A 12,988-nucleotide genomic window follows, 5' to 3' on the forward strand; every position below is an offset into this window, starting at 1 on the left:
CTGTCCCCCACTTTAGGATCTGTCACACAGATCTTGCAGTTCTCTCACCAGGCCAGGCTCTCTTGCAGTGCCCTACTCTTTTTCATGTAATTAACTCTTGTTCATCTCTCTGCTCTCCAGCATCATTTCCCTGACCTCCAAGTCTGGATCAGGTCTCTTGCTTATTCATGGTCCTAGCACTCAGGGCCTTTATTAAAAGTTGTCAACTTTGAAAAGTTACCCTTGAGCAATTAAGTATTCACGACTGTAAAGTTCATAAGAGCAGCGCTCTGAATTTGCTCTCACTGCATCTCCAGCACGTAGCAAAGGGTCTGGCAGGTATTCAGTTGGATGGATTACTGGCTCCAGGAAGGCGGGCCGCAACCTGGGTGGAGTGTCGAGACCTCTGGGAATCGATAAAAGTAGATCCAGAGCAGCTACACCTATACGTCCTCAGAACTGGGGGCATCGGTCTGCGGCCGGGTGCCCGGGGAATTCCCAGGCCAAGGACACAGTACAGTCCTGGCTGGCATCCGGCTGCCGAATTGGAGAGGGCCGCCCTTACTCCGTGCTTGGGAGGGCCTCGGTTTCCCTACTGGTTCCCCGCGGGGTGGGCCGAGAACTGCCCCTGAGGCCCCGGGGTAGACCCACTCCGGGGGCCGCCGCAGCTGCAGAAGTCTGAGGGGCCCGGCCGGGTGAGGCCGCCGCGCCCGCCGAGGGCGCTCCAGACCAGTCTTCTTGAGCAGTCGCTCGCAGCTGCGGCCCCTCTAGCTGCGGGGAGGTGGCGCAGTGCGTGTACGGAAGGCGGTGGGCGGGTCCGGCCCTCAGCGGCGGAGGGCGCCATGGTGGGTGGCGAGGCGGCTGCAGCTGTGGAGGAGCTGGTTTCTGGTGTGCGGCAGGCGACCGACTTCGCTGAGCAGTTCCGCTCCTACTCGGAGAGCGAGAAGCAATGGAAGGCCCGCATGGAATTCATCCTGCGCCACCTGCCCGATTACCGCGACCCGCCAGACGGCGGCGGCCGCCTGGACCAGCTGCTGTCCCTCTCCATGGTCTGGGCCAATCACCTCTTCCTGGGTTGCAGGTGCGGACCCCTGGCGGCTGGCTGACCCTGTCCCGATCCGCAGCCCTCCCCCAGGGCTGACCCCTGCCCAAGGCTGACCCTGCGCCCAAACTCCAACCGTACTAGAGAGGCCTAAGGCAGGTTTCCATCCTAGCCAATCCTTTGGAAAGATACTTAATCTCTCTGAGCTTTAGTTTCCTCATCTGGAAAATTAGTCGTGATGACTACAGTCTTAAAGGGTGAAAAGCACTTAGCACTGGCTGTCATCTCTCAAGAGCTCTATACATGCTAGGCGTTCGAGTTGCCATTGTTATTTATATTATTATTATTACTTCAAACTGTCACCTTTGCAGAGGGCATTTTAAGTTCATTAGCTCCTTTCTTCCACATGGCAAACGTGCAGGGACAGAAACTCAGACCTCCAGTTTACATGTTCGAAGCTGAGAGAGGGAAAGAGACATACCTAGGGTCATGCAGCATCTAGCAGGATTGGTGGATTTTACCATTTATGGCAGGATGTAGTCTGCGGCCCTTGTCTTTTTCTCCCCGTGTCCTAGTCTGCTGGACCCTGTAGCAAGAAGCAGTCTTTGCCTCTCTGCCTTTCCTTTTATCAAAATAACAAATGCCTTCAAGGGACTTTTTGAAATGGCGCTCCCTCTGCCACTCCATGAAGCAGGTGGCAAATCTTGAGGCTCCCACATCCTTTTATTTAGCATTTCCTGAAATTGTGTTAGGATAATGAGATGACTTGGCTTAGTCCTGGTTTCTGTGCTCCTTATGGCTGTCTGGTCACATGGTCCCTCCAGCCCTAAGCTGCTTGGTGGTGTTTTCAGATTTGGGGAGTTATTAGAACTGGATATGGGGAAGCAGTGCCTGCTGTATCCCCCCCTTTTCTCTGACTTCCAGGTTCCTCTAGTAAATTCTGGTTAACAGGATCCAAGATTAGGCAAATGTCAGAAAATTGGACAAATGAACAAATAATGTTATTCCGTTAGACCAATACTCCACATGTTCAAAAAAATAAAAAAGAATTTTGGCCCTCATATCATATCCGTGAATATATACTGCCAGAGGTACACTGCCTCTATTTTTGTAAGTCTTGTTTGTTTTGTAAATCTTAAAACACCTGCTCCACTGGCATCCCTAGTGCTGCTTCTGTATCCACATGCGCAAGAACTATTTTCTGACTTGAGGCTGAACATCTATCAGTTTCCCCAGTAGTATCAAATCGTTCCTCTGAGAGTTGAGTTTATAGTCCAGCTACCTGCAATTTCTTTTTAGCCCACAGTGACAATAATTCTTCCACGGTTTTTATCTTACTACTTTTTATTGTGCAGTTACAACAAAGACCTTTTAGACAAGGTGATGGAAATGGCTGATGGGATTGAAGTGGAAGACCTGCCACAATTTACTACCAGAAGTGAATTAATGAAAAAGGTAAACAGGATTTCCAAGTGCATTTGAAATGGTATAGAGCTAATGGCCCCTGCCTTTATGATGATGTATTAGAGTATATTGTTTTCTGAATGCTCTTGTTTACTACCGCAATCTAAGCCCTTTCATTTTATTTCTCTGTAATTGGTATAAGCCTTTTCATAACTAGAGAACAACTCAGTAGATAAATTATGCATTGTTGGTAGAGTAACACATAAACTCAACCTCTTCAGTTCCTTTAGGAAAATTCTGTTTTGAGCTTTTTGCTTGAATTTTAAGAAAATGTTGGTTAGAGCGCTAGAGTTTCCCACTTATTAAAAAATCTTGTTGGTAACATTAACTCAACCTTACCCCAGTCGTTGAGGACCCCACCAGACCTGTTTGGACCCTCTGACTTGCTGATGGAAATGTAGATGGAGTAATATCGTCATAGCTTTTCCCTATTCTGCCAGGCTTGTTCTGATCTGAGGCTGTGGATTTTTTACATGGTGAGCTGCTGCCTGTCAAGCCTTGTATCTGGGTCCTTTGGCTGGGGCCATGGAGAGTGTGGCAGAAGGAAGCTCAGAGGATGGGGCTGGGCGTCCCAACTGCTTTTCACAATCTCCCAAGATATGGTTTTTCTCATTTGCCCTGGTCTCCTCAGGCAACAAAATTAATTGCTTCCTCATCTCCCATAGTTTATTTCTTTAGCACTTTACCCAGACCTTTTTAAGAGCAGATTGTAAGCTTCTTGAGGGAAGAGATGGTGCTTAAGATATTAGTCCTTCTAATTCCAAAACCTAGTATAGGCATAATCCAGAGAAGATGCTCAGAAAATGCTTACAAAATTGACGAAAGCAAAAGAGTAAAGACTGCTGGCCTCTCTTACAGTTCTATTGTCAGAAACATAGGTAAGCCCTTGCTTCACCCTAGTTGGTTCTTTTTTTTTGGGAAGCTGGGCATATAAAAAGGTTCCCTTTAGGGCTTCCCTGGTGGCGCAGTGGTTGAGAGTCCGCCTGCCGAGGCAGGGGACACGGGTTCGTGCCCCGGTCCGGGAAGATCCCACATGCCGCGGAGCGGCTGGGCCCGCGAGCCATGGCCGCTGAGCCTACGCGTCCGGAGCCTGTGCTCCGCAACGGGAGAGACCACAACAGTGAGAGGCCCGCGTACCGTAAAAAAAAAAAAAAAAAAAAAAAAAAAAAGGTTCCCTTTAGTGTGAGTGTCGGGAGCTAATCAAATCCTCAGCTGCCCAGAAAGTACTTCAGCCCCAAACAGCACACCCCGCATGGTTTCAGATATTTTTCTTTAAAAAAGTATTGTTTTTTAATTGAACCTGGAATCAAAAGTTCAGGTTGTGTTCAAGGGCCTATTTTGTTTTTAAAATCTGTTAACAGGGCTGTTGTTTGTAGCCTGGGAGCCGTTGTGAATTGGGAGTTTGTGACTTTTTGGATTCTCTTATATAATATTTTTAAAAAACCTCTAGGAAGTCCTTCAGTATCCTAGCGGTGAGTTTCCTGGGGCCCAGGCATGGGGCGTCTAGATAATTTCCAGCCACCTGATTGCACCCTGTTCGTCAGGGCAGGCAGGGAATAGGATGAGCCTTTACTTCCTGACTGCTCATGGCCGATTCTTTCCTTGGCCTTTTGGTCTTAAGAGGTATTCTGCTCTCCGTAAGATCCATTTTCACATAAATTTTGTTATACTTCTGTCTCTTTCCAGTCATACTGGGATATTAGAGGCCAGAACACTTCACGATATTTGGGCTTCAGACTCCAGAAGAGACTAAGGAGGTTTTGTAATTAATATGCATGTCCCTAACATTATCCATAGGCTAGTGTGAAGAAGCATATGTATGTGTGTTGAGTTTCTAAACTGTTATAAACATTGTAAAGGGGTCTTGAACCTCAGAAATATAGGGAGCCCTATCCTGGGATGTTCATTTTTGACACTTTAATTGCACAGTGTCAGTCTCCAGAGAAGAGTCCTCAGAAATGAACTTTGGCATTCCTGAAACCAGTTCTGCCATCAGACTAATTAATGATTGGCACCTGGCTACCTGGAAGAAGCCTACAGGGAGCCTGTATTTCTATAGCGCTTGTTGATTATATATGTTTGAACTTCCTTCAAATAAGACTTATGTTTTCTTAGTAACCAAGTTTTAGACTGTTGATGACACTGAAAATGAAGCTAAGTTGATCCCTTCTCTCTTTTTTTTGCTGTACTTGGGCCTCTCACTGTTGTGGCCTCTCCCGCTGCGGAGCACAAGCTCCGGACGCGCAGGCCCAGCGGCCATGGCTCACGGGCCCAGCGGCTCCGCGGCATGTGGGATCTTCCCGGACCGGGGCACGAACCCATGTCCCCTGCATCGGCAGGCGGACTCTCAACCACTGCACCACCAGGGAAGCCCCGATCCCTTCTCTTTTGAAGGCTACCCTGAGAGCCCACTGGAAAGAGAGCCCTGGGAGCTTTGCAGCAGTTTTTTTTTGTCTTCTTGCCTGAGGTTTTTGCATGTAATAGATAGAGGCTGGCAAACATTAAGCAACATTGCCAGGCCAGAAACAAAAAACAAAAAAACTTTGATGTTGAGCCATGCACCTGAAAAGGTCAGTTATAGTTCTTTGATCCTTAGCTCTAAAATTATTTTAGTTGGGTTTTGAAGCTAGCTAGCAAGTGGAAATGAATCGCCTGGCATTATTGGTATCCTGAGACTGAATAGTGAAGATAACTTAGGGACATAAGTTCTTTAAAGTAAGATTTTAAAAATACTTTATGGTTATTCTGCAGTTTTAAGGCCAGTACACCTCTGTGGTCTGTCCAACTCTCTTTTTTTTGGCAGGGGAAGGGGGATGTGGAATCTGAGAAAAGAAATGAGCATTGGTCTCTGACACGTGGTATTTGTCAGATATTTGCAGTGTGTGGTTTTTTTGGAAAAAGGGGGATTCAGACAAATATATTGAACAGTCTCAGTTATCTAACAGCCCTCCCTAGGTACCTACTAGCAGACTTTGTGATTAACCAACCAGCTTTACCCATTAATGAGCAATAATTAACAAAGAGCAGCAGCTCACTCAGGAATGATGTTATTACTAAGACTGTCAGAGTTTATATTTCCCAGGCATTGTCTTAAGGAGAAAGAGTGATTGACTAAGAAGTTATCATTATTGGCTCAAAAAATCTGTCCACTTAATTACTTCATTTTTCCTAAAAACATTTTTTTAAATAAATTTATTTTTATTTATTTTTGGCTGCGTTGAGTCTTCGTTGCCGCGCGCAGGCTTTCTCTAGTTGCGGCAAGCAGAGGCTACTCTCCATTGTGGTGCGTGGGCTTCTAATTGCGGTGGCTTGTTTTGCAGAGCACGGGCTCTAGGCGCACAGGCTTCAGTAGTTGTGGCACACGGGCTCTAGACTGCAGGCTTAGTAGTTGTGGCGCATGGGCTTAGTTGTTCCGCAGCATGTGGGATCTTCCCAGACCAGGGCTGGAAGCTGGGTCCCCTGCATTGGCAGGCGGATTCTTAACCACTGTGCCACCAGGGAAGTCCCCCCTAAGAACATTTTTGTCCAAGAGGGAAAGTGGCAGTATGGAAAGTGACTAAATACGAAATGTGAAAGAAGTTGGAAACACAAGTGTGCCTGCCTTTCAAGAGGTTTTTTGTGCGTTATATACGGTCTTGGCAAGCTCTAAAGTAATGGAGCAGCCACTCCATTGGTGGAAAGAGATGTGATTCTAATAAGATGGCAACTATTTGTGAGTATTTAAAAAAAATTTTTTTCAGCTTATCAGATTAGTTAAGTCAGGTTTTGTCTTGTATCCTAAGATAAATGCTCCATGGAGCTACCTTTCTTTTCCCTTTATCCACAGAAATAGAAGAAGCCAGAAAAGCTCTGTCTGACCCCACAGGCCAGTCTGTTGCCTGGTGCCCAGGCTGAGTGAATCACCTGCCAGCACCTTGAGTCAAACACCATACTTGCAGCAGCCAAAGCCAGTGGCAACTCTTCTGCTATAGCCTTGGTCTATCCTATGGGAAATTTGAGAGATGGCTTAGGGGATTCTCTTTCCTTTTGGACTAAAGATGGTTTCTTTAGGTGATACTGCATTCTCCTAAAAAGAGAAAGCCCTCTTATATTTTGCTTTTGCTGAGGAATTTCACTTCACTTCTCAAAGACTGGAGTGACAGGCTTAAGCTAGGAAATAGGTCATACCTTGAAAACTCTGCTTACTAAAAAGAGTCTCAGACTGATTCACTTGCACTGCTAAATGTTAAGGAAATCCATTCAAATAGAAGGTGACAGACAAAATAATTTCTTTGCACCCTGCTTAAAAGTTGTCTAAAGCCAAGTTTAAGTTTACCAATGGTGCTAGAGAGTACCCAGAAAGAATATATCTGCTTCAGTTCACCACTTTTAGAAGACATGCAGTTTCTGTAGTTTCTAACAGTGTGAAATCCAGAAACCTATAACCTTCACATCTCCTAAATATCCTGACTCAATGTGAAATGTTGTAAATTACTATCTGGATTCAACTGATTTTAACTTAGAACAATAAGTGTTTATGTGATTCTGTTTTTAGAAGCCTTCACTGCAGAGCATGCCATGGAAAAAGTTATTTTTTAAGTATTTCTGTTATCACTTTAAATTGTGAACATTTATAGATCACAAGTGACAAGACAAAAAAATTAGACTCTGGCTTCCAAATGGATAGTATGGTCAGTGTTTTGCTGAATTTTCTGTATGTAAGACTACATGGTTAGACTACATGGTTACTAACTTTTTCTTTTTTTCCTAGCATCAAAGCTAAGGCAGAAGATTCATCACATTTTCATCATTAGTTACAGGCTTGGAAAGGAGGCTGGAATGAATATGACATTGACCTCAGCAGCTCTCTTAAGACTCTTGATATTAACAACATGTAGGAAAGAGGCAATTGGAATGAAAGGGAATCTTGTCTAAATAGGCGTTTTAAAAGTTCTCATTCTTCTAGTAGCTATCATTGTAAAAGTATGCATGGATATTTATGTATTTATAAATCATGCCCTCTTTTTTATTTTCAGGTTTTGAATGTTGGTCAAAATGTTAAAAATGCCTATTTTTTTTTTAATGTTGATGTAATAATGGCAGGTAGTGAATTTTACACTTTGGATTTTTCAACAACGTACCTTTATGTGTGATTCTGCTTTATGGTCTTTTTTCCCTGCCGACTGAGGTAAACCATATCCCTTATTTCTACCTGAAGTTTACACCATCCATGTACCCTATTGCCACACACACTTCATCTTTTTTTAAAGAGCTGAGTGAAAATCAAATCATAGGCTTCAGGTATCTACCAGCTCATGGGAAGAGGCAGCCTATAAAAAAGCCTTATTTTAAAACTCATTGACACAAGATTCCACAGCTTGTTCCAGGCAGCCGGTTGATTGTAGGTTCTCTACAAAGCCTTCCAGGCCGCTGAATAAAGCCATATTCTCCTTTTCTGCAGGGAGCCTGAGGCTTCAGTATTCTAGGCTTGAGGAATTGCCTTGTACGAAGTCCCTCAAGAAATACTTGCTTATTAGTGCAGTGCTGCTTTGCTCTGAAATTCTGGTTTTATTAATTTCCCCCTTTCAGTTGATGTATGTTTCTTACCCCCTCCCTGTTCCTCTTTCTTATTTAGTACCCACTCTTAAGTACTTATCTCCAGGCATAAATACAGAGAGGGACTTCATTTGGGGGGGCAACAATGTAACAGTCACAGCAGGATTCATTTATCACTGTACGGGACAGGGTGGCAGAATACAACAGTGGACCAGCCTTAGCTTAATCTACTGGTAAACTCAGGTCACTGAAGTGCTGAAGAGGAGAGCAACTGTGGGAGCGTGGTGTCTGGGAGCAGAGAAGTAGGATGACTCTCACCCATGGCTCAAGGTTAAGGCCAAACAGCATACCACATCTCTGTGCAGCTTCTAGCTCTAATCTGTAGTGACCACTAGGATGGGCCAAGTGAAGACCTCAGGACCTCTGATAGGCCACTTTTCTCCTGTGGCCTTCCCTGGAAAATTAAGATCATAGAAATACCTACCACAAAGACCTATGGCAAGGATTAAGATGTTAGAGGGCCAAGCACGGTGCTCAGTGAGACTTGGCCTCTCTATAAGATATAAAATAAAATGTCCTATCAGGAACATATCCATTGCAAAGTCTTTATATAGTTTTTGAAGACTTCTCTAGTTAATCAAATTTTCTGATGCCATTTTCTAGTGGGTTTTCTCTATTTCCTCAGTTTAAGCTCCCCTTTTTTAAAAACTTTTTAAAAATAAGCTTTTATTTTAGAACAATTCTAGATTTACAGGAAGTCTGAGAAGATAGTTCAGAGTTCCCATATACTCTGCACAGTTTCCCCTATTACTAGCATCTTACATTAGTATGGTACATTTGTTATAATTAATGAACCAATATTGATACACTATTAACTAATGTCCACACTTCATTGAGACTCCCTTAGTTTTCACTTAATATCCTTTTTCTGTTTCAGGATCCCATTACTCTTCCCAGGATAAGCTGCCTGTTTTTCACCTTACCTTCACAACCTCTGTGGCTGTCTCACCTATAAAATTAATCAGTATTTTAGAATTTTATCTTTTGTTTTTTTGGAGTGGAAAGTGGCATAGAAATCTAAAATTTGCATTGCAGCACTCCTTGTGCAAGTAAAATGGCCCTCTCTTAGATCTGAAACTGGAGCTCACACCAGATTTAAGCTGCAAGCTACTGGTCTCTTCATATATACAGCCCTCCCCAAGATGGGGTGAGGATCAAGTGAGATCACAGGAAGGGAAATGGTAAATAAAGTATTACTGCAAGTAATGACTAGGAAAGGATCTTATCTGTTAAAAGACATAAGTCTCAAGACCTTTTGAGAAGCAAGTACTGTTGATCCTTGAACAACCCATAGATTCAACCAACTGCAGATCCTGTACATATTTATTGAAAACAATTTACATATAAATGGCCCTGTGCATTTCAGACCTGTGTTTGGGTGACCTATACTAACAGTACAGTTTAGGGTTCTCAGTTAATAGTGATGCCCTTTCATGTTATCCAGAAAGTTGCTTTTTGAAACATTCCTCAGAGTCTGTGGCCCACCTGATCAATACTCTCTACCTTTGCAAAGGAAAGGATTCCCTCTGAACTTTTCCAGGATCCACTTGGACCTGTGGCTTACCTATTCTGTGGGCACTGGAAGGAATCACATTAACTATCACTGCCCATCCTCTGTTGCTTTGCTATCTGTAGTAAGTGGCAGTGAAAATACAAATTGTTGTATCTGACATGAGATATATATACCCTAACCATCAGGTGACTTGTGTTTCCCAGCTGTCCAGCTCTAAAGTCTGCCTGGGTACCCTTATGTCTGGAAGGAGACTGTCAACTTCTGGGGTCTGAGGCCTGTCATCTAGTTATCTTGTCATCTAGTCCTGGCTCTCATTCTTGACTAGTTTAGGGATACCTTTCAGTTCTGTAGGAATAAGAGTAAACATAATCCTTAAGAGGAGAGAATTTTAGAACTTAAACAGGTTGGTGGTCGTATGGAAATTGCTTCCTTCAACAAATAAATGCATGCTCTCCCTCTCCCTCTTAAGAAAGAGAACCTCGCCTGGCTTTTCATTAAAATAAATAGCCAGAGACCCTATTTATTTAAATGAAAAGCAAGCCTGCTAATTTCTTTCCCAAAGTTTACTCTGTCCCTTCTAAGTTATAACACCCAGGGCAAGGGGTGGTAGTATTGACTGCCTTTCTCATTTTGGTTTGGAAGGTTTTTTTTCACACCGCCAGCAGTAGAGGCACAGTCCTTTGCATGTGCTCCTATCAGAGATGGAGGTGGGCCTGAAGCCTTGCTCACAGACAAGAGTACCAGCTGAGGAGGTGGGGTAACAAAGACTTCATCACCTGAACAGATTCCCTCGGAAATCAAACAGAAAGTAAAAGTTGAGACTCTTAAGCTCCTATTAGAAAGGAGCTAATTCCTACCTGTTCTAGACCTGGGCATGTGAACCAGAGCTTTTTTCCTTGATAGTGCTGTCAGACAAGGATACCTCTTTAGAACATAATCCAGGTAGTCACAGCCCAAGTCCCATCCTCCTTTCCCAGCCTAGTAAAAAAAAAAAAAAAAAAAGCCAGTGAACCAAAAATACCCTTGAATATGGCCCTTCAACTTACTTGCCTAGGAGAAAGAAGCTGTTAGGGGCCTGAGGCGGGTCTTTTTTTTTAAAAAAAAAACATCTTATTTTTGGCTGTGTTGGGTCTTAGTTGCGGCACGCAAGCTCAATAGTTGCAGCGCGTAGGCTTAGCTGCCCTGCAGCATGTGGGATCTTGGTTCCCTGACCAGGGATCAATCCCACGTCTCCTGCATTGCAAGGCGGATTCTTAACCGCTAGACCACCAGGCAAGTTCCCTGAGGCAGCTCTTGGTCCACCCCTGCTTTAGTGGAGGGGCAATTAACAGTAAGGTCAACCTTGAACTGCATGGGCCTAGTGATTAAAGCCCTTGCTCTGCTGTGAATGCTAGCACCAAAATCTCATGCTGTTAGGGCTGCATTTTTCCTTCCCTTCGGCATTTTCTCTTATTAAGAATGTTTAATTATCCCCAGTAGTTGTGAACTGGTAGTAATTCCTTCCTCTTGAGTTCCTCAGTGTAGGGATCTGCACTGTGTGGATGATTCCTACTTTATTGGAGGATTCCGTAGAAAAACCAATGTCTGTATAAGTACCTGGCACTTAGTGAATTGCTTCATTTCTGCCCTACTTTCCCTTTGAGGCCACGCTGGGAAGATATGAAATGTTTCAACTAAAATTTACATAAAATAAAAATGACCACCCATAATCACCCCACCAGACCAGTCTCCATTCCCAAAGCTGCAAAAGGGTGGACCTAACATGCAGCTTGGCACCCATTAGGTGCCAACGTATCAGTAGTTACGTTGACAGAACAAATGGCAGCAGGCACTGAACAATGCAGCACAAATTAAATGCCAGGCTGTTTTGGACAGGGGGCAGAAGAGGATGGGGAAAGGGGTCAGCACGTGGCCAGCCTTGGAATCCCTACCTCTAGGGGTCTGGGGCTTGCAAAGGCTGTGGGTATGCTCCTTTCTCCATGAACAGCATAGCTGCCTGGCAGAAAGCTTGCCCTGGAGTCTCATACTGTAAACTGACTGGATTCTTTATCACTTTGGGTGTGAATTTTGGGCCCCAGACTATTGGAAACATTTGGGCTTGGACCAACACCTACAGTCCTCACTTCCCCTTAAACCAGCTGTTCTCAACTTCTCAGGTGGTGAGAATGACTCATGCTTCCTTCTGCCTTTGTGCTTACCAAATTTATTATGACTAGGTTCTACTTTTATAACAAAAAACAAAGCCGCTAATTAAAAAGTGTCCCCAGAGGATTCAGAGCTTGGACCCTTGGAGGTCCACTGCTGTCCTGTTGGCCTCCTCCCTACGCCTGTGCATATACTGCCAGAGGTTATCTGGAAAGCAGTTCCCAGTGTTTGGCTCCAATCTTTGGTACTTATATTGTTGCTCTTACAGCCTGATCCCTCAAACTTAGGTCTTGAGAGGGTGCCATGGTGACTGTAGTCTGTTCGCAAGCTGCTCTGTGCACAATACCCAGCCCCTGCCAAAGAACCAATGTGTAAGGGCTAACGAAAGCTAGGAAAGAAACCTTCTCCCTAACAGATGGTATCAACAACTTACCACCAGGCCTCAGTACTGCCCTCGCTGATCTTTCTGGCTTGCGAGAGATCTCTTGTACCCACCTCTGGGATTGACAGTCTTCATTCTAAAGGCAGCTTTCCAGCGGATGTTCCAGGGAGTCTCCACCTGAAACCAGTCTTAATGTGTTCACGCAGGTACAGTCCTATAGCTGAGGCCCACTACAATACAGCAAGGTCACTAATCTAGATTTTCTTTGGAGGCGATATTCTAGGCCTTTAGCTGAAGCTGAAGCCATGAGCTAAAGTCTCTGGATTCTTTTCTATTCTCTGCTCAGGACGGTTATAAGAACAAGAAGCTTCCTGTTCCTGTTGTCTTTCTACTAGCACCAACACAAAAACATAAAACATAAAAGCTCCCAACTCAAGTTTTGTAGAATGACTTTATGCAGATGCCAGCCAAAGAGCTGCAAACCTCTCGGCATTTGACATTCTTCTGTTCAAGAGTGCTGCTAGTCCAATTTAGCTGGTGGGCTACAGTATTCTTGGCACAAGGCCTTGTTTGTAAAGGGGGAAGGGAAGAGGGCTTCAGACAGGAAGCAGCATTAAGAGTTCTGCCTTAAGTGTGCTTACATTTGCACTTTGGCAGCCCTCGAGACACCACAAAAGCCCTCCTGCATTCCAGGAAGAATGACAACTAAATGATTCAGGTTGATGGTGCCTGAGGTCAGCTCTAATATCCCCCCAAAGGACTACAGAAGCACCACACTTGTAACCAAACGAAGACCATCACCACAAAAAGACCTAACCAGCTAAAAGGTTACTTGCTTTTACTCAGCACAGTACACTCTATATTTAGA

At 44.3% G+C, this 12,988-nt stretch overlaps 1 protein-coding gene across 2 annotated transcripts; it reads left to right on the forward strand.

Annotated features, from left to right (window-relative positions):
• Positions 1-806: 806 nt before the first annotated feature.
• CDKN2AIPNL (CDKN2A interacting protein N-terminal like) lies at positions 807-7,752 on the forward strand (the record flags this gene model as incomplete). 2 transcript variants are annotated; one of them, XM_082835146.1, is made up of 3 exons in its annotated part: positions 807-1,060; positions 2,377-2,476; positions 7,236-7,752. In XM_082835146.1, the coding sequence occupies exons 1-3, from the start codon at positions 822-824 to the stop codon at positions 7,245-7,247; spliced, it is 351 nt and encodes a 116-aa protein (XP_082691272.1). In that variant the 5' UTR covers positions 807-821. The 2 variants fall into 2 exon arrangements, with proteins under 2 accessions (XP_082691272.1, XP_082691271.1); XM_082835145.1 differs by lacking the exon at positions 7,236-7,752 and having other exon boundaries at positions 2,377-2,503.
• Positions 7,753-12,988: the final 5,236 nt, after the last annotated feature.

Source organism: Leucopleurus acutus (assembly GCF_964270905.1).
Source record: "Leucopleurus acutus genome assembly, chromosome: 3".
Lineage (NCBI taxonomy): Eukaryota > Metazoa > Chordata > Mammalia > Artiodactyla > Delphinidae > Leucopleurus > Leucopleurus acutus.